This window comes from Rana temporaria, chromosome 1 (assembly GCF_905171775.1).
Source record: "Rana temporaria chromosome 1, aRanTem1.1, whole genome shotgun sequence".
In the NCBI taxonomy this organism is placed as follows: domain Eukaryota; kingdom Metazoa; phylum Chordata; class Amphibia; order Anura; family Ranidae; genus Rana; species Rana temporaria.
Window position 1 is genome coordinate 258,755,354 of NC_053489.1, and position 22,241 is coordinate 258,777,594.

A 22,241-nucleotide genomic window follows, 5' to 3' on the forward strand; every position below is an offset into this window, starting at 1 on the left:
CTTTTTATAACTCCTCTCTGGGCAAATGTGTACAGTAACAGATTCTATATTACTTTATTAAGCATGTACTTCTTAAAATATAAATAATCCTAATTCTCACTCTCTTTTTTTAACAGGTCCAACACACAGTCCGAATCCTAACATGCAGTAAGTATGAGTATGCTGCCTACGTTTTTTTTTGCTTTTTCCTTCTTTAACAACTTAAGGACCAGGCCTATTTTTTAAACTTGTTGTTTACAAGTTAAAATCAGGTTCTTTTTTGCTAGAAAATTACTTAGAACCCCAAACATTATATATTTTTTTTCAGACACTCTAGAGAATACAATGGCAGTCATTGCAATACTTTATGTCAATAAATTTGAAAAAATACACTTTCTTGAATTAGAAAATGGTAAAGTTAGACATTTTTGTTCTTTTTCTTTTTACACTGTCCCTTTAAAAAATTAAAATATCCTTTGTAATAGAAAAAAAGCATGATGTGAGATCTGGGGTCAAAAAGACCTCGTATCTCACATTTATACTTAATTACAATTAAAATAAAAAAACTGTGTTTGTTTTTTTCCCATTAAAAAAAAATTCCCCTTTAAAGCCATTTGGCGGAAGTGACGTTTGTTGTGGCTTCCTTCATCCAGATCACTGAGTTGAGTGGGGGTGGTCACCGCTCTGCCGCCAATAAAAGTGATCTTGTGGCGAATCCACCGCAGAGACCACTTTTAATTTAAAGAGGACATCACTATTGGTGCCCTCTGTGGGTGGCATATTGCTCAGCTTTATAACTGAAATCTAAAGACAGTTGTACTTAGAAAGTGTGTTTTGTAGCAGCCCTAGTTGCATCAATCTTTCTATTTTGCATATTAGAAAGTTCTGTTTGCATTAATGGAGTTGAGAGTGTATAGGACAAATTCTGCTTGTCTCTGAGCAGTAATGTTTCCCCCTTTCTTTGGAATTTGTTATAAAATCCATACAGGAATCCCTTTAATACAGAGGCTGCTTTAATAGTGTATGGGAACTGAGAGTGTTGTGTGTGGTCTAGAAGGATGTAAGGTGGTGGGCCCTGGATTTCTACACAGCTAATGCCTGTCTGTTACTATCAGGTTTCGGAATAAAATAGAGGATTGGAGTACTCTTCTAGATTAGTGTTAACCACACTTCTGTGAATAGTCCTTGACCATGCTGAAAAGTATTAGTAATTTCTTTAACATTCTTTCGTTGCTTTTTGGCAGAGGTGATAAAAATGTGTCCAATTAGATTGTGTTGGTGTATCTACAGAACTCCTTTCCAAGGTGTAAATCCATCTTCTGCTAACAGGCCTGTATATTAACATTTCTCCTGAACACGTGTAACCTGACTCTCTCTGCAAAGTACCTTACACATTATTATATGCAGTAAAAAGGTGACTGCATTTCACTAGACTATCATGGGAAATGGCCCGCTTCTATAGTCCGCTGCCTAAGCTGTGGGCTTTTATTAGAAACCTGTAATGAGAATGAATAGTAACTGAGTGCATTCGCTTTAGGTAGATCTTTTTATGTGCTGGACTAAAATAATAGATTGTGTGAATAATCTGACCCCACTGCTTCAAACGTTATCAATTAGATGCACAATATGAACATCTCTTATTTTTACACCTTTCTCACAAAATATATTTAAATATTTTGACAAAACCCCATACATATACTTTAAAATGAAAAGTAAGTAATAGACTGACATACCTACTTACTTCACTCCCTCTCCTCTCTTCCTTGTCTCACAGGAGACACAGGCAGCAGCGGAAGCCATTGGCTCCTGCTTCTGTCAGTCATACTCCTATGAGGAGTGGGAGGGGGGATGACTTACCACCACTGTGTGTGTCTATGGACGCACACAGCCTGATTCAGAAGCACTCCTGCGTGAGTTCCCCCTTAGCACCGCGCTTGCCGAAGGGGCACCTGGAGGAGAAGGGAATGGACAGCGCTGGTGGGGAATCGCCAAAGAGAGGAAGGAAAGGACCATTCTGTGCAATATTGTTGCACGGAGCATGTAAGTATCTTTTTATTTTTTTAGCAAAAACAAATAAATAAATCAAAAAAAATAATGTTACTTTAGGCAGGGTTTGGCAAACTGGGGCTCTCCAGCTGTTGTGGAACTACATTTCCTATGAGGCATTGCAAGGCTGGCAGTTACAATACTCCCAGAGGCATGATTGGATGTGTAGCTCTGCAACAGCTGGAGGGCCCTGCTTTAGGGCATTCATTCAGTCCTTTGCTGACAAACAGTCATTTGAATCTATGTGTTTTTATCCATTGCTTTCCATTCCAAATTCTTTCCAAACGTAAACTATAACATTGGGACTTTTTAATAAACTATGAGGTTGATTTACTAAAGACAAATATAGTGTGCACTGCAAGCGCACTTGCTCCAAAGCCTAGTAAATAAGGTAAAGCTTCACTTTGCAATTAATACTAAATCACATGCAAGGAAAAAAAATAAAAAAAAATGCATTTTTGCTTGCACATGGTTGGATGATAGAAATCAGCAGAGCTTCCCCTTCAGAGTTCCCTTCAGTTTCCCCTTGCAGTGCACGGTATATTTGCCTTTATTAAATCACCCTCCATAACTGTCATGAATCTATTACAATCAATCATGTAAGGTAAACTCCCATACCTGCCAAGCCCTTTGCATACAGGGACATTTACCGACTATCATTTCATATAAACAGGTGCAGACCAAATGAAACTCAATTTGAATAAAAATGACATCAAGATGGATCTGGGCAGGTTTAGCAGGGACCTGCCGGGATTCGATCCATCAATGGGCAGGCTGATTGTACTGAAGTCGATCCATCAATTGACTTCAGTATACCCAAGCCTGTGATATTTTTTTTCATGCTTTTACCGCTGGCGGCTATACCTGCCAGCATTTATATTTGTGTTCTGCCGGCAGGGAATACTCCCCACCCCCAGAACACAATAGCACTGTGGGAGGAATTCCCCCACCAACACTGAATGTGTTGATGAGAGAATCCAGCTATTATTGCAGGAAAGAAAACTGAATCATCTAAAGCTTGCCTTAGTCCCATCAACACTATGGCCTTTGGCAATAGTAACATGTATGACCTCAATTTGTTTAGTGTGTATAGCCCTGCCACCTGTGAACTGTTAAGACACATGATGTTGTTGCTGTGATTGTTGTGCCAGTAGATTTTGATAAATGCCTTCTTATTTCAAATACAAATTGTATTAAGTAATTAGAAAGCAAAATGCTCTGTTGAGGTATTTTCTTTCCATTAATCTTGACCTCATCTGTAATTATTTGGATACAGAAGAATTTAATGGGCTGTGTTTTTTTTTTTCTTTGTTGAAGCATTCGGTAATGACTGTTAGTTTTAGGAAGAAGTTTAGTAGTCTTTATTTCGTGTTTTGGCAGATTCAAAGGAAACATTTTTAAAACAAATTACATTTTCCCTACAGAATTGCAAGCCTCCGAAAGCCTAATTGCATTTTGAAGGAAAGAAATGTGCAGTTTTTCACCTAATTTGTTTTCTGGGCATGGAGTTGTCCTCTAATGCTTTATTTGTGCTAGAACACATTATATAGTTAATGTTCAGTTTTATATGTTGGTGACGATGATGACATTAGTATTTCTGCTGACTAGTAAGGATTTATGATAAGTTACAGAAGGTGATTCCGAAACTCAGAAGAAATTGTTGAAATCAGGTTTGTCTAGTGACAGCTTACTCCTATGTGTGGAAGGATAGAGAATGCCAATGGCTATGTAATGAATAGAATGCAGTTGTACATCATAGGCAGAAAATAATCATATCCTTAGGCTGTACATTTCATGTGCCAAAATGTATGTCATATTGAACACACATGGAAAAATTATAATATGAGCTTTAAATATTTGAAGGGTGAGTAGAGGCAGATGTGTACATATGACATAATGACACATACACATTCTCTTCTCTGCATTACTGTAATAGTCTCTGCCAAGTGCTTGCTTTCAAACTGTGGTGCGGCTAGCCATAGGTGTTCTCACACTCTATAGCTGGTATATCTAAGGGCTGGTTCACACCAGAATCGCACAGGAATTCAGTGAACGTTCCTGTGCGTTCCCCTGCAATGTGATTTACAGTCCATTCATTTGAATGGGCTGAAATCGCACCAGATCACTACTGTGATCTATTTTCAACTGACAAGCCTGCTGTTGACTGATGTCACAGGTCCAGTCCAGGCTATGAAAAGATCCCAACAATATGGTCAAGATCCACCCAGAACCCTGGACCGTCATCTAACTCAAGCCTCGTACACACGACCGAGGAACTCGACGGGCGAAACACATCGTTTTCCTTGTCGAGTTCCTTGTTAGGCTGTCGAGGAACTCGACAAGGCAAGTTTCTCCATTCCCATCGAGGAAATAGAGAACTTGCTCTCTTTTTGGCTCGTCAAATTTCTCGACAGTTTCCTCAACGAAAATGTACACACCACCGGTTTCCTCGGCAAAAAAATATCTTGGTCGTGTGTACGAGGCCTTAGACTCTCAGTAATCCGCTAAGAGCCTGAGCCAGCCTCTCTCACCCCCTCCGAAGCCTGGGGCTCCAGTTAGTGCTGGAGGGGAGAGCAGAAAGTCGCTGACAGTCACGGCTCTCTGCTCAAACGGGAGGGGAAAAAACTGAGCTCGAAAACGTTCATGTAAAAAACAATTGTTTTCAATAAACCTTGTTCACATCTGAGCTTCCTGTCGCTTGTAGCAAAACGCCTGTCGCTTGAAAAAGTACATAAGCTACTTTTCAAGCAGAATTGAGCGTTTTTGTTAGACTTCAATGGAAAGGACAGAATAGTGCGTCATGAGCGGAGTAGTTCTCCGCCTCTTTTACAGCAGCACTCCACACATTTTAGTTGAAAAAAGACAGACAAAAGTGGAAAAATGCAGCAATTCTGTTCCAAGAACCATTCAAAAAGCTTGAAAAAAACATTGAAAACAAACATAAGATTTGTGAAGATGAGGTGATTGCAACGCACATCACTGAGTATGGTATAGAATTCACAATTCATGATTAAAATGTGATTTTTAAATGGATTTGGGCTTTAAGGAGAAACTGTTATAGGATTTGAAAGTTACGTAAATAGATCACCTTTCAGATAAGTTATATAGTATATAGTTGTATACATTTTTACAATATTTTCATTCTTACAAGCGGCAATTAGTGACGTGAAAACAGCCTTTTCATGGCACAAGTGACTTTTTTTTTATGTCTAATTTTTGCTGTCGGAAATTTTGACAGAAATAGTTCGAAGGGGCCTATACATGAACGGAATTTCCGTAAAGAAAAGATCGATGTGAGGTTTTGGTCAGAAATTCCGACCGTGTGTAGGCCCCATCTGACTTTTTCTGTCGGAATTTCCGACAGCAAAAATTTGAGAGCTGGTTCTCAAATTTTCCGACAGGAAAAGTTCTTGTCGGAATTTCCGATTGTCTGTATGCAATTCCGACGAGCTAAAAACACGCATGCTCGGAATCAATTTGACGCATGCTCGGAATCATTGAACTTCATTTTTCTTGGCTCGTTGTAGTGTTGTACGTCACTGCGTTCTTGACAGTCGGAATTTTGTGTGACCGTGTGTATGCAACACAAGTTTGAGCCAAAATTCTGTCTGAAAAAAATCCACGTTTTTCTTGTCGGAATTTCCGATCACGTGTACGCGGCATAACTCCTATGTCAGATTGTTGCTGTTATGCCTTGTACACACGGTTGGAATTTTGACCGTGCAAAAGTCTGCCGTGGGTCGGTCGGAAGTCCGACGAAAAGAAAGAGAACAGGTTCTCTAAGGTCCGATGGAGGCTACACATGATCGGACTTTCCTAGAAAAAAATCCTGTCTGACTTTTTTTCTCAGAAAATCCGACCGTGTGTACGAGGCATTACAGTGTGCTGGATGGCTAAGTGGAGGTTGGTCGGGTACTGCACATCTGCTTTTTCTATGGCAGTTTTTCTCTTTTGGGGCTAGCTTTTTTTATGCTTTTTGAATTAGTTATCCGACATGGAGGTTACTCTCATTTCCACACAGGCAACAGCAAAGTATAGAGATTTCCAGAAAAAAATTGTTCTTTATAGCCTGTCAAAAAATAAATCTAGCTTTAGATAGTGGCTGTTACCTAATATATTTTAGACAAAAAGTACAATATCTGTATATACAGTATGTCACAGTATTTCGATAGTGACAACAAAGTTATTGGAATTGATATTACTATACAAGGACGAAGACCTTTTAGAATTTCACTACTGCGTGTATAGTTATGTTAATGGTGGCTGGCAACAGTTGCTTTTCCATTATCATAACATGTTAACCCTTAAGCATCCTTTTATTTTCCATGGTCCTTACAAGGGACCAAGCAACTGTTTCCAATTACCAACTCAGCAGCACATCATGCAAGGTGACCTTGTAATTCTGACCTTTTGCATACCATAGCAGAATGGTTTTAACATTACGGATTTTTCCCCCCAAAGACAATAACTTCAACATGGCCATGGGGAAACAAAATGAACACAAGCAATATCTTATGACAGGTTGTTATTACAGCTTGCTTTCTTTCCAAATCCTTGAGTTATTCAAAAATGTAAAAAAAATTGCATCCCAAAATATCGTACCAATCAGGTAGTTATGAATTTTCCAAGTGCTGTAAAACAGCCCCTGTCAATACTGTCTGTTCTTTCAAGACTGGGGAGAACAAGCACATAACCTGACGGAACTGTTGCACTGTATGTGCCATGTGTAGATCCACTTGAGAAATAAATGTCATTTACTGGAGATGATTTACGAAGGAAAATATTGCATTAGTATCATAACATGTTAAAGATTTTGTGGATTATGAGCTTGCTTGTTCTGAGAGCTTTGGTGGCCATCATGTTTATCTTAATATTGTACTTTATTAGCAAGTACATTTTTGGCATATGCCATAGTTATGTATTTTAAAACTGGAAATCTAGGCTGTGTTTGCTGACATTTTAAACTGATCAACACTAATGCAGAAATGGTTTATCTTTTGGAGGTAGCATCATGCTTTGTAATATGGCATTACAGTACTTGGGTCCAGATTTTACCAGGAGCAAAACTATGGAAAATGCTTTTTCCTTGTGTGTTGTGAATTAAGACTGTGTATGCCAGTTCACTGCCACAAACGCATGGCTCAAAACTGTCCCTGATTTTAAAGCCCCTTTCACACTGGGGTTTTAACCCCCGCTAGAGGCCGAAAAAGGGTTAATACCTGCGGCAATGCGCCTCTGCAGAGGCGCATTGCCTGTGGTATAGCCACGGTGTCCCATTGTTTTCAATGGGAAGGAGCGGTAAACACACCGCTCCTCTCACTGCTCCAAAGATGCTGCTAGCAGGAATTTTGGAGCGGTCCCGCCAGCGCATCGCCTCAGTGTGAAAGCACTCAGGCTTTCACACTGAGACTACAGGGCAGGAGATTTTCAGGCAGTATTTAGGTGCGATTTTTAGTGCTAAACCACCTGAAAAACTCCTCAGTGTGACAGGGGTCTAAGGACTGTCCCTGAAATCACATCTGTCCCTTGTTCCTCTACAGTTGCCCCTCCTTTCGGACTGATGTATAGACCAGACTTTTTCAACCAGGGTGCCTTGAGATTTCTTCAGGGGTGCTTTGTTTGCCCCTCTCCCTGAACGCTGCGGTGGCATTAGCTGACTGATGGAGAGAAATTGAGGGAGAAGAGCAATACTGGAATACTAGTCAGTACTAGTGTGCAAAAGTGTATCTGTTTTGGAAGAATAAATCAACTCTAACATTGGGTGTCCTACGTGTGGATGTTGTTGCATTGTGTTAAGCTATTAGAATTGTTTTTTTACATTTTAGATTTCAATATCCTGTATAGATACCAAACCCTTTTTTTCAACCTCTAAATGTTGCATTTTCGCAATTATGTTATTCTAAAAAGCCAGTATAAAGGAAAGTAGGGATGAAAATATGCACTTGTGAGTGTTTCCAACTGTTTTTGCATCCTAAAGCTGGAGGGGTCCCTTCACACTGCAAGTGTTAAACGGAAATTTACTCTAGCGGTGCAGGGATAAGGCCTTGTACACACGGGCCAGAATCTTGTCAGGAAAAAAACGTAGTTTTCCCAACGAGATTCTTGGCAAGAATCTCTTGCCGCCTGAGTGTACACACAGACCTTTCAAAAGAACCCGCGGTTCTTTTGAAAGGCAAGAACGCAGTGACGTCATCGCGTACGTCGAGCATGCGCTCATCACATTCGATGCCATCGCCGCCATCTTGCTTCACCCTACCTATGCCGTGGAAGCTGCCGCGCATGCGTCAAAGTCATTTTGAGAATGTGCGGGTTTCCATGGCGACAGATAAGTATACACACTCTCGGGTTTCTCGTTGGCCGACAAGAATCCCGACGAGAAAATAGAGAGTAGGGTCTCTTTTTTTCTCGTCGAGATTCTGGCTAGATTTCCTGATGAGAAACCTGAAAGCCTCGTACACACGCTCGGTTTACTTGCTGGTTCTTGCCGAGAAAACCGAGCGTGTGTACGAGGCTTCAGGTGCAATACTTGCCTTACTCCTGGTTTTGGCAGGCTCTCTCCATGTCTTCATCTATTAATGCGATGAGTTCAGCACTGCTACCTCTCTAAGGTGCTTCAGACTCCAGGCTTATGCTTGTCTGCTCTCGAACAATGCAGAGTACATAGCCCTGTGCTGCTTGTTATGACCATGAGGGCTTGTTTACAGGCTGGAGCTTTGGGTAGAAGAGAACGGTGCTAGAGCAAAGGATAGGATAAGTAATACAACTTAGCCCTGCACCCCTAGACTGGACAAGCATTTAACCTTTGCAATGCAAGAATGGGAGGGGAGGGCGTGATTGTTACTGCATTGGTAGAGTTGATCTAATTCCCAAAATTCAGCTTTATTTCTTCATAGTCCACATACTGTAACTGAGGGCATGGCATGGCAGAGGTGTGCCTTTTGCCTTCATGCTACTAATGCATAGTGTTCAGGGGTTAGGTCAGGAGAAAGTACCTTACAGACTGTATGGTAATAAATGCAGCTACAGTATATTTAAATAGATTACACTTTCTTAGTGGTTGCGCCTGGTTTTCTCAAAGGCAAGGCCTTCAGGTTCAACTTCGCTTTGGTCATTTGCAGCATAGTCCCTGGGAGGCATGCAGTGTACAGTAAACATTTCAATAAACAGACTCCAACTCAATTCACACTGCACAAATGTCAATTCATAATGGTGCAGCATGGCCGGTCTGCATATGTGCGGCACCATGAATCGCCGTTAATGCTGGTTTGCACACCGCCATGTTGAGTCTATGGTGTCTGTCTCCTGGGGACACATTTTTCTGTGGACTGTCCCCAGGAAACGGGGACAAATGGTAACCTTAAAGTGGATGCCTACGATAGGGTTATAGTAGGAGAAGGTTTGATAGAAAAGTATCATTATCACATGAGCTGCCAGACACATGTCATGAAGGTGGAATCTGGCTAAGGAGACTGTGTGGCCATGCTGTACTTTTCTCTCTCTCTTTATCTTGTAGCCTTGAAAGCATGTTTACAAAGCTGCCAAGAATCTGTGTTTGATTTCACAAAGTGGAAATGTACATTTTCTCTCATTCGAGGTTTACTTGCTAGTCATTGTTAGCTTTTAAATGTTGCTGTGGGGCTATGAATCACATATAAGTCAAACCGTAGCCCCACTATTCAATATCCACTGCAAACAGCTGAAAGCATTTATATTTCATTGTAACAAATGAGCACACTTTAAGCGCAGTTCATTTTCCAGTAAGCAGTGCCATTCCACTTTGCACTCCATTTTACAGAGGTGAGCACTTATTTTGTGTATATACCCTGTACAGTCTATGTCTCAGATAGGGAGGCAAACTAAAATCTATTTCCTTCCTGACTTCTTAGACTGAAACTGCAAGAATATGTTACAGAATATGATTTATCTACAACTGGTTGTATGTATTTTTTTGTTCTAATACCCATCTCCGCACTAAGCCTGAAAGTCTAAAATCAGATTTTTTATAATGTACAATTAATGCATCCATAGCTAATTAACTATGAATTTGACAGAAAGTGGCCATGGGGAAAGTAGAATTTGGGGCACGTTAACAACCTGTGATTAGTGTGTGTGGAATGCCCCATGGCCATTCAGCATTCCTGGACTCAATGAACACTTGCATGCCCCCAGGATATACATTGTGTCCTGCAATATGCAGCTGTGCTATAAATGAGCTAGGCATGACCCCAGCACATTTAAGGCTGCTGTATAACAGCATTACATGTTAACCATTTGGCAACCAGAGCTTGACAGAAAAAAGCCCACGTAACAGTAGCAAGAAGTCTTGAACCATTTTAATAAAGATATCATTATTTCATGCTTCAGACGAACGTATATGCAGTTTTTATCATGGTTTAATCATGACCTTGAAATGTACATTTTTATGTAGGAGTATGTGCATTGCACTCTGCAAGTTCAGCCATTGTTCACAATCTGCACTTCTAACCGAAGTGTCAAAGATACCCATTGGCAAGCTCAGTACAACCTAAAAGAGGAAATGCCATAGATCTAGGGTAAGATGGTGATGGGTAAACACCCCTTCTTCTTCTTCTACAGCAGGGATATGCAATTAGCGGACCTTCAATGAGGGCAGGGTAGTTGAGTGTGTGATGAAATAGGGATTGTGGGGTGGTAGAGTTGAGATGGAAAAGGCTGTGATAAGGGGGGGAAGAAGATGGGGATGAGGGGTCATTTGGAGACATGGGGGCAGAGGAGACTGCTGGTGGAGGGCAGGAGGATGAAACATGGGGAGGGCAGGAGGACACAACATGGGGAGGGCACAATATGGGGGGTTAGGAGGGCACAGTACAAGGGGTCAGAAGGGCACAGTACAGGGTGTTAGGAGGGTATAGTATGGGGGGGGTGAAGGGCACAGTATAGTGGGTCACTGCTGGCAGTGCACTAGGCAGAGCTCTGTTTCCCATTCATGCATTGTACACAGCCTGAACACAGGCAGAGCTCCTACTCCCCACACAGCACACATTGGAGCTGAAATCTGATTCCCTTACAGCTACAATGTGCACAGTTTATCGCTAGCTACTGGTTGCAGTTCCGACCTGTAACATTCCATGGTAGGAACAGGGATGCAATAGCTAGCTATACACTATGCACATCATAGCTGTAAGGGAATGGGATAAGGGGAAGGAGCTTCTGTGCTCAAAGATTGCGCCATGCAGGGATGGGAGACTGCCAGTAAGTGTCTGGGTTGGGGTTGGTGGAGGGCTTGGAAGGAGGGACCTCACCTCCTCCCTAATACCCCCTAGTTTGAGGCATGATCTTGCTTACCTCTGCTACTTGTGCTGGAGCTGGAGTTGTACTGCTCCGATCCCCACTGCCTCTCCTCTCCATGCCCTGTGATTGTACCACTACAGATTCGACCTACATAGACAGTGACCAGGTTGGCCCGTGCTTCAAGATGGCCATGGGTCAGAGTAAACAGCCGGCCGGAGGGGAGGAGGAGGCGGTGGCGTTTCACTCCCAAGCTGACATTACTTCTGGTATCGGTTTTCGGGTATCGGAGCATTTTCGCGAGTACCGATACCCGCGAAAATGTCTAGCATCGGCACTGATATCAGTATCGGTGCAACCCTATAAAAAACCTACATATGTATTTATTGACATAACATTAAAAACAAATGTTGATAAAATTCAGTATAGGATAATCAAAGATCCAAGATTTATACTCTCCTGTACATAGGTGTATACAATTATAATGTTTAGTCATCCAAAATATAATACTAATGACCAAATGAAAGTCCCACGTACCCACATTTTTAGTTTTGGTCAGGACTTTACAATACAGAGTATTTGCTCCTATGCATATTGGTATCTTTAAATGCACTGTATATGTGTATTGGGGTGCAATTAAGAGTCCACTATTAGTATCATGTACTGTACATTTGCCTTTTCACATCACCTCATTCTGTAAGCTTCACTGTATGTTTATTCTTTTGTATGTTTCACAACACCTTTTTCTTTACACCATGCTGTAAATTCCCTTTTCCACACCACATCATTCTGTATATCATGCATGCATTCTCTATTCTATGCTGCCTTTTTTACAGTTTTGTACATTCCACATCCCCTCGTTCTGAATGTTGTACTGTACATTTCCCATTGGCTCATTCTGTATGCTGCACTGTATATTCCTTATTTCGCACCTCCTAATACTGTACATTCCCTGTTCCGCACTACTTCATTCTGTATGCTGCATTAAACATTCCAGATCCCACACTGCCTCATTAATACTCTGCTCTGTACATTCCCTGTTCCACACCACCTCATTCTATACGCTGCACTATACATAACTCATTCATATTGCCTAATTCTGTGCACAGTGCTGTACACTCTGCATTTCACATTGTCTCATTCTGAATGCTGCGCTATACATCCCCTCTTCTGCACCACCTAATTCTGTACACAGCTCTGTACGTTACCTATTCCACACTACCTTAGTTTGTACACCATGCTGTACATTACATATATCACACTTCCTCATTACTTACACGACCCTATACATTCCCTATTCAACACCATCTAATATCGTACACTGCGCTGTATGTTTCCTATTCCACATCACTTTGTTGTGTACCCCGTGTTGTACACACATTCTCTATTCCTAACAATCTTATTCTAAATGCAGTACTGTATGTTCCCCCTTACATTGCCTATTAATTCTGTACCCGGCACTATACATTCCCCATTCCACACCACCTAAATTCTGTTTGCTGCACTTTATGCTACCCATTGCACACTGCCTTATGACCCCAATGATGGACTTATTTTCCTCCTATAGACACCTATTAAGGAGTTTATTTTACTCACACAGACACCAGTGATGTCTTCTTTTACTTTCACTGGCAGCAATTATGGTGGGAATTGATGATGGGCCTTATTTTACTCTCACTGACTAACAGTGTGACCTATTTTACTCCCAGTGACATCAATAATGGGACCCTTTTTATTCCCACCTATTTTATCTAAAAATAGAAAACATGGGGACAATACAAGCCATATGTCGTGAAGCCAGACTCACTTTATTGGCCCTGGCCCCTGTGTCCAGCAGGCCACTTTATTCATATACACAGATGTCCCCCCTAATTATTTTCAAATGTTGTGAGTAGCCAGGATACATATTTATAAAGCCTAGAGTGGGGAAGCATTAACTTTTGTTTCAGGGTTTATTTCTGTCTGTGACCCCTTTAGGGAGATTCTCTCTCACTTTCTGCCTATGATTCCCATACAAGATCTAAGGGATGTGGTTGTCACTGGAAAAGGAAGGTGCAGACAACAATACAAATATTGTCAGTGGTTTTCACCCTCTCACTCTAATAAAATTGTATTTTGGTTTTGTCTTGAGTATATGTTGGAAAGATTTCACATCACTTCCTGTACTGACAGGAAATTATGTGAAACATTCCCAACAGAGACATAGATGGCAGAAAACAGCTCCAACCCTACCCTGCTCACGTTTATGTGCATTGATGCATGTTCGCACGTTTAGTGCATCCTATTGATCAGAATATTAATTCAATATGGCCATTAGAATGCATTAACATACGAGCATGCATAAACAATTTGCTTCTGAATGTGAAAGTGATGGGTTTTTTTTTCAGCTTCACAAAGGTTCTTGCCTCTAAATGCCTGTAAACACCCATATGCGCATGGACACATAAGCTAACATTGAGAGTAGTATAAAGGAAGAAAAAAAAAGTAAATTGCCAGTAAAAGTGGCTTTTTTTTACGTGCTGTGTGCATGAGACCTGATGTGAATTACACCATTGATGGCATTGATTCTTAGTACTTGAAAACTGCATAATTATGAAAGATATGTAAAGAACACCGAAAATGTCTTTTCATTACCTTCTGCTAGTGTAACATCTCTAACTTCATGTATGGGCATACCTCTGTATCCCAGCAAGAAAGATCTATCCCTGCGTCTTCTGCAAGACTGCTTAAAGGCATCACCTGGGTAGTTAATTCAGTCCAGGTCTAGTGCACGCATACTCTTCTGTGGAACATAATTGTGGTATTGTTTGACAAATAGACATCTGTAATGTTACGTAAGGAATGCTGTTATGAGTGTTTTCTTTCTCCATTCAGAGATGACTACCAGGAAGATGGGTTCTGTCAGCCCTACAGGGGCATCGCCTGTGCCAGATTCATTGGAAACAGAAGCATTTATGTGGATTCCCTTCAGATGCAGGGTGAAATTGAAAATCGAATTACAGGTAAAAATTACAAATCACTAGATGGGCTTTTTTTTATATTTCATTAAACTATATGGTTTACAGAAACATATAAATGTTATGATCATTACAAGTTAACTCAGTGATCTCCAAAACTTACATCAGGTAAGGTTTGGACTTGATCTTGAAATTTATAGGCTGCCATTGCTGACCTCTGCTTTTGAAAATACTAGTTGCTTGGCTGACATGCTTATCCAATGTCTAAAGTATTTACCAAATCACTGACCCAGAGCAGGATGCACATCAGGAGTTCTGACTTAAAGGGGTTGTAAAGGAATTTTTTTTTTTTTCATAATAAGCATCCTTTACCAGCAGACATTCCTCTTTTCATTTCCTCATTGTTTGTTTTTGCTCAGAAGTTGCTCTATTTCTTCTCTGTTCTGTTCACTTCCTGCTTGTCTGATTGTTACTCACCACTGTGAAGGGAGGCTTTACTGCGGTGGTCAGTAACGTGCTCACCCCCTCCTGGGAACTACATCTGTGCGACAGGGCGCTCTCTACGTGTTAGAGACTTCAAGGAGGTGTGAATTACTGGGCGTGCCGCAATTCATACTGGGAAATTTAGTTCTTACATGAACGAGCGATGCAAACCAGGAAGTGAATGAGAGAACAGAAACTAGAATCCCGGAGGTGATATAGATGAAGGAATTTAATAGGTATTTACTCGTTTTTTTTAACAGAATCATTACACTATTCTGTCTGTCTACCTTGCAGACATTAATTTTAGGCAAAAAATGTTTTCCTTTAGTGACCCTTTAATTTACTGAACGCCTGTAGAAACGATTCAAGTCAGAGTCATCTAGGCAAAACACATTTTTAAAAGGAGGTCAGCAGTGACCGCCCCATAAAGGTTTCTATTAGGATGGATTAGGCGGCACTGCACCTGAACTGCCATGCCTAATAACGTATGTGCGTTGTGGTGCTTCTGTAGTCACATGTTGGCAGCTCATTCTACATGATATACTGCACATTAATGTGTGTGTGCAGTAAAACACCACACCAGAAAAGTGTGAAGGGGACTTTATTTTGAAGCGTGTCCCCTGGTTGTTTCTAGTGAATTCTGTAAGTTGTTCGAGCTGTCCCTTAAATTCCAAAATGTAAATTACCAGAAAAATACACTGTACTAGTAAAGACATATGGACACAGGGAACTGTACATTTTACAAAAGTGGTTTCATCTACTAAATAAACCTGACAAAATTCTATAGTATTTCATATAAAGCTGACAGTCTGTAAAATTTGAAAGACCCAAGAATTAATAATTTACAAGATTCAGACAAAGTTACCCACTTTTCCCTTTTTCTGTTTAAATTCAAACACTAAATAATAATATGTTCTCTTTTCAGGACAACTAACTTCTGTTATTTTTTCCAAGCAGCAGTTATGTTTCACTGTGGAAGTTAGTATAGTCAGGCACGGCACCATCCTTTTCCTCTGTATTTGACATGATATAGAGCTATTGTTTGGCGCCCTCTAATGTTAGTCAGCTAAAACACCATTTTTACATGGCCATGTATTTCTTTAGTACATTATATTATACAGACTTAGCTAAAACACCATTTTTACATGGCCATGTATTTCTTTAGTACACTATATTATACAGACTTGGCTAAAACACAATTTTTACATGTCCATGTATTTCTTTAGCACCCTATATTATACAGACTTAGCTAAAACACAATTTTTACATATCTATGTATTTCTTTAGTACCCTATATTATACAGATTTAGCTAAAACACAATTTTTACATGTCCATGTATTTCTTTAGTACCCTATATTATACAGACTTAGCTAAAACACCATTTTTAAATGCCCCTGTATTTTTTTATTTTTTTTGTGAACTCTGTTTTACAGATTTGATATATTTTTTGATGTTATAAAACATTTACATTTAAATGTTACGTGTATTTTAATAGTTCCTGCTTTATAGATTATCATTCTAATTCTGTAGCTCTATATAATTAAAAAAATACATCCTTAAGCAAATCACATTGTAATATGTGAGAAGTTATGTCTTTATATTAACTACTCCACATAAAATGTAAGCAGTTGATGATTTATTCAATTGTTTACATGTTATAGTAGCTCAGATACATTTGGTGTCCTATTGTAATAAAGATCTAAATATATAAATCTATGTATAAATATTTATTTTCTTTAGTATGAATATTCACTTATTTATTTTATAATTTAGACAATTGCATCACATGTACCTGATAACAATATTCCAGATATAGCTCTACACCAATGTTATACTTTTTTTTTTTTGGCTAAGTTAATATTATAAGCCAAGACCCTGGAATTTAATTGCATAGTTACCTGTTTTGTTTAAAATGCTTGCATATTGTCTTGACATTTCTGCTATGATCAAGCATGTTCAAATTTTGCATGTTGCCACTATAGAAATGGTCTAATGCTGTGGCTATAATAACATTGGAGACCACAAGGAGTATATCTTATGTCTATGATATGTCAATGTATATACATGAAGTGGAACTCCAGAGGGAAACATTGTGACTTGTGTGTAGAAACAAGTTGCCTTGAGGTCCAGATCACTGCTGTGAAAGGTACAAATCATAGTTTTAATTTATGTTTGAAAGTACACTTTGTGCTGTTCTTCTGGCACTGCAGGTATGAAAGTTATAGAATATGGTTCTCTCATACAGTGAAGAAATCAATTATGGGTATGCTCCCTTTATTCTCCCCTTGTGTAATCACAAAACACTTTGTATTCTGTTCACAGAATAAAAGGCTCCTGTGAATAGACAAGGGGAAATTCTGTTGTTTACTTGCCTTTCCTCTCCCCCTGAATATTAACATAACACCTTGTCAAGTAAAGGCGTTTTTTTAATGGACTAGGTGAGAGGAAGCACAGGATCCCTTGTTCTTGTTGAAGACTACAGTACTCATAACACAGGCATTGGGAGTACATCATTCCTGGATTTCTGCTTTAAAGCTATTTTTTTTGATAGAGTAGAGAAGAGTTCAAATTATTGTCTGGATTTTACTCCTGCCAGTGCTACACCCAAAAAAAGTAAATCAGGGTTGAGGTTGTCACCAAGAGAGCAAGGCACAAATAGCAAATAAATAAATTGATGTCTGTGTCTTCAATGGAAAGGGATACAAGTAACAATAAAAACCTGGCAGAGGCTCCAACCCCCAGTGTGTCCTACCCAGCACAAATGCAAAATTCTTGGCCGAAGTTGGGCTTTAACATTGTAACAAGCACCATTTTTTAGAGCAAACTGGTTCACTGCTTTGCTACAAAGGATCATATTTGTCACAAAGATATAATTAGAATTTAGGAATTCAATCTAAAAAGGCTTTTGTTTTCTTTCCAGCGGCATTCACGATGATCGGCACATCTACCCATCTGTCAGACCAGTGCTCGCAGTTTGCCATTCCTTCATTCTGCCATTTTGTCTTCCCGCTTTGCGACGACCGCTCTAGAACACCAAAGCCAAGGGAGTTATGCCGGGATGAGTGTGAAGTACTGGAGAACGACTTATGCCATCAGGAATACAACATTGCTCGCACCAATCCTCTTATACTCATGCAGCTCCACCTCCCAAACTGCGAAGAACTGCCCCTACCAGAAAGCCCGGAGGCTGCAAACTGCATGAGAATTGGAATCCCAATGGAAAGGATGAACAGATGTAAGTGGCTGTTTTTTCCCAGTTTGCAGCTCTGCGTGTGTGGCTGTAAAGCATCTTTTTTCCATTATGAAGTAGCCATATGAAGTGTAGTAAAGATATGTGGTCTGGTTGTGATTTGCAGTGTGTGCGGATCCTATGCATTGGTATAAGGTCATAGGTGTAATGGGACCATTCATAGAAGTGCTCTCTCCCAACATGCTCTGCTGGATGTCAGTGAGGCCCACTTAGAAATAGTTTCACTGATTAGTATGAGATAATGGCTCATGTTACATTTAAGACACACATTATCTGCATGTTGTTTGTAAATACTCTTCAAAGACAGCTTGGCTGATGTTTAACATTGCCTGTTTCTGTTCTGTAGTTAGTCTTCATGTTTAGCATGTGTAAATGCCGTGACACTAGCACCAGATGTGCAGGGCCAATACACAATCCAGAACTAGCTGCAAGAAGAACCAGAACACATGCGTTCAAAACAGCAGCATAAGGATCTGTCCTGGGGCTCAATGGAAGTCCATTTGATCATTTTATCAGACTAGATTGCTTTCAGTCACATCTGCTACTAGCTCTCCTTAGTTTTGAGATATTTTTCCAAATGAGACAAAACTTTTTACACATCTTATTTATAGGGATTTCAAAATCTTCTGCTTCTTAATGCCCCAATGTGGACCCCTAAATAAAAAAATGCACATATGAAATTGAGTGCTATGTGCTGATGAAATCTTATATTGTATCAAGAATATAAAGTATAGTGGTCTACCATGCAACATATTCCACTATGAGACAGGAAGCCTGGTATTATTTTTAAAGTAGATTGGTCACACAACATGGACAATTCAAACTGATCAATTGATGAAAAAGTGGGTAGGCAGAGGTTACCAATGGAGACATCATATCAAAACAGTCAGTAGATCAAGAACAATAAACAGCTAAAATAGTATGTATATCTGAATTTCTCCTGTAAAAGCCTAGCCATGTTGGTCAACCACTATTGACAATAAAAAGACAAGTACAGGGACAAGAATGGCCAAGGAGGCTGACAGTGATCATTTCAGTGACCCATTGGAAATCTGTATCCAGCGGGCCTTTTTATGACCTGTTATATTGCTTTTGCCATTGCTCAAAGTAGAGGTGAAAGTTTATCCCTTTGTCCCACAGCATGGAGTATAGGCTTATCCTGATACCAATCCAGAGGGCTAGTAGTTGTAAAGAGGAAAAGATTGCCGATGCTCCTGATCAGCCCAGGTAATCAAAAGATAAGGAGCAGCCCCAGCCTACATGTCTCAACCACACCATACCCTGATGTATTTTGCCCCGCCCACTGGGACTTAGTCACCCCTATGACTACTCCCTGGTGGGCAGGGCAAAATGCATCAGCGCGAGTGCTGGAAACGTGTAGGCTGGGGCTGCTCCTTATCGTTTATTCACCTGGGTTGGATGGTAGTAGCAGGGATCGTTTCCTCTTTACAGCACCCCTGTTTACTTGTGTTTGTATATCAACTAAAGAAAATAAAAATCTCCAAAAAGTAATAGTTCAAATATTCAACCAGAACCCTGTGTATCAGATTACCTCAGACCCCACCAAAAAAATAGTGATTGATAGTACAAGTCATGCTAAAAAACATTATAAAACAGATACAGACATGTCCTTGAAATCAGATCATTTTTGGCAGGTAGTTCACAAATACTCAATATGCCATCACTGTCATCGGCATGCTTAAGTAATAAAGTCTTCATGTACAAGTCTTAAAATAACACTATGTACACATATTCGCCAGCACACCAAGGATCATTGAAAAAACGTCCAAAAATTTAATGCATAATAGTGATCCAAAAAGCAACGTTTCGAGGTCACGCAGGACCTCTTCGTCTTTTGCCTGACGAAGAGGTCCTGCGTGACCTTGAAACGTTGCTTTTTGGATCGCTATTATGCATTAAATTTTTGGACGTTTTTTCAATGATCCTTGGTGTGCTGGCGAATATGTGTACATGATTTGCTTTCCGGTTCCCAGCTGGTGATCGTTTCAGCACCCTTTTACTTATTGGCCATTGTCCTGGAAGGTGTGCAGTTGGAATATTTTGTGATTAAAATAACACTAAACTCCTGGTTAAAAAATATCTATTCATGTATTCCTAAGTGAAAGGAGTAGCTTTTAGTGCTCTCAGTCTCCTCCAAATTCCTTAATTATATTTTTTTGGTTGCTGTGATCCGACTTCCTGTTAGAAGGTGGCTATGTTTGTTCTCTATGGTCCTACAGTATGCAGGTACAAAGTCACCCTCTTGCTTTACTCCCAAGATGGACTATGGGGTGTGCATAGAGCAGTACACACGACCTCAACTAATGTGCACTGCTTGGAAGTGAGGGGGAAAAGGAGACCGTACAAGGAGGCAGAAAAACACAGTAGGAAATAACTTCATGAAAAATAGATTACAGGGTAATTAGGTAGTGGCTGTGTATGGATTCATTTTGGAGAATAAGGATATTGTTTAGAGTCACTTTAAAGTGTATTTAAACCCTAAATCTATTTTTCAGTGTGTTTGGCATCATGTCTCACTTTAAACAGTTGTTTTAGAGAATATTTTTTGTGACACTGTTGCAAAGTTTTTTTTCAACTCCCTCCTGCCAGTAGCTGCACTTCCTGCTACAGGCTGGCAACGCTAATGCCGCGTACACCTGGTCGTTTTTTGTCTTGTAAAAAAAACGTTGATTTTTCTCATGAAAATAAACGAAGTTTTTCAAACTTCATTATAAAAAACGACGTTGCCTACACACCATCGTTTTTTCAAAATGCTCTAGCAAAACGCGGTTACGTACAACACCACTCTGTTCCATTTAAGCTCACGTCATAACTTGCTCCTGAGCATGCGCGGGTTTAACCTCTTCCATACAGGGCAGTTATACACACTTCCATACCAGGCCTATTCTGGCACTTCTCTCCTACATGTACAAATCATAATTTTTTTGCTAGAAAATTACGCAGAACCCCCAAACATTATATATGTTTTTTTAGCAGACACCCTAGGGAATAAAACGACGGTCATTGAAACCTTTTAGTTTGCACGGTATTTGCGCAATCATTTTTCAAACGCCTTTTTTTTGGAAAAAAATTGTTTCATGAATTAAAAAAATTAAAAAACAGTAAAGTTAGCCCAATTTTTTTGTAAAATAGGAAAGATGATGTTACACCGAGTAAATAGATACCTAACATGTCACGCTTTAAAATTGCGCACACTCATGGAATGGCGCCAAACTTCGGTACTCAAAAATCTCCATAGGCAGCGATTTGAAATTTTTTACAGGTTACCAGTTTAGATTTACAGAGGAGATCTAGTGCTAGAATTGTTGCTGGCACTCTAACGCACGCGGCGATACCTCACATATGTGGTTTAAACGGCGTTTACATATGTCGGCGGGACTTGCGTGTGCGTTCGCTTCTGCGCGCAAGCTACCGGGGACAGGGGCGTTAAAAAAATAAATTTTATTTCTTTTTTTTTTTATATATTTATTTCTTTTTTTACACTTTTTTTTTTTTTTTATCACTTTTATTCCTATTACAAGGAATGTAAACATCCCTTGTAATAGGAATGTGTGTGACAGGTACTCTTTATGGAGAGATGCAGGGTCAATAAGACCCCACATCTCTCCTCCAGGCTGGAAAGCATGAAATCGGTGAAAAAAAATTCACCGATCTCATGCTTGCTGTTGCTTAGCAGCCGCAATCGCGGCTTTGTTTACTTACGGGGACCCGGGCGTGACGTCATCACATCGCGCCCGGGTCCTCCGACGGTCACAGAGATGACTGGTGACCATCTGGTCACCAGTCATCTCTATGCTTCCTGCGCGCGCCGGACGATTCGTTCTCCGGGCCCCCGATGGCACGGGAGAGCCCGGAGAAGCACCGGATGGCGGCGGGAGGGGGGGACGTCCCCTCCCGCCGCCTGTAAGAACGATCTAGCGGCGGAACCGCCGCTATGATCGTTCTTACGTTGTGCAGAATCGCCGGCACAAGAGAAGGATATCTGAATGATGCCTCTAGCTGCAGGCATCATTCAGATATCCCCCCCACAAAGCCCAGGACGTCATATGATGTCCACTCTGAACGGCAGAGGTTCTTTGTGGACGTCATTTTACTATGGGCCGGTAGGGAAGTGGTTAAAAACGTTGTTTTAAACGTCGTTCTAGCCCACACACGATAATTTTTTATAACGCAAAAAACGACATTTTGAAAAACGACATAAAAAATTGAAGCATGTTCGAATTTTTTTTGGTAGTTT

At 40.3% G+C, this 22,241-nt stretch overlaps 1 protein-coding gene across 1 annotated transcript in view; it reads left to right on the top strand.

Moving 5' to 3' along the window:
• The window catches only part of ROR2 (receptor tyrosine kinase like orphan receptor 2), a 160,678-nt gene that overhangs the window by 131,511 nt on the left and 6,926 nt on the right, over positions 1–22,241 (top strand). Inside the window, exons 4-6 of the mRNA XM_040354812.1 lie at positions 117–147; positions 14,167–14,294; positions 17,654–17,968. Coding sequence (XP_040210746.1) covers positions 117–147; positions 14,167–14,294; positions 17,654–17,968 — 474 coding nt within the window. The remainder of the gene's footprint in view (positions 1–116; positions 148–14,166; positions 14,295–17,653; positions 17,969–22,241) is intronic.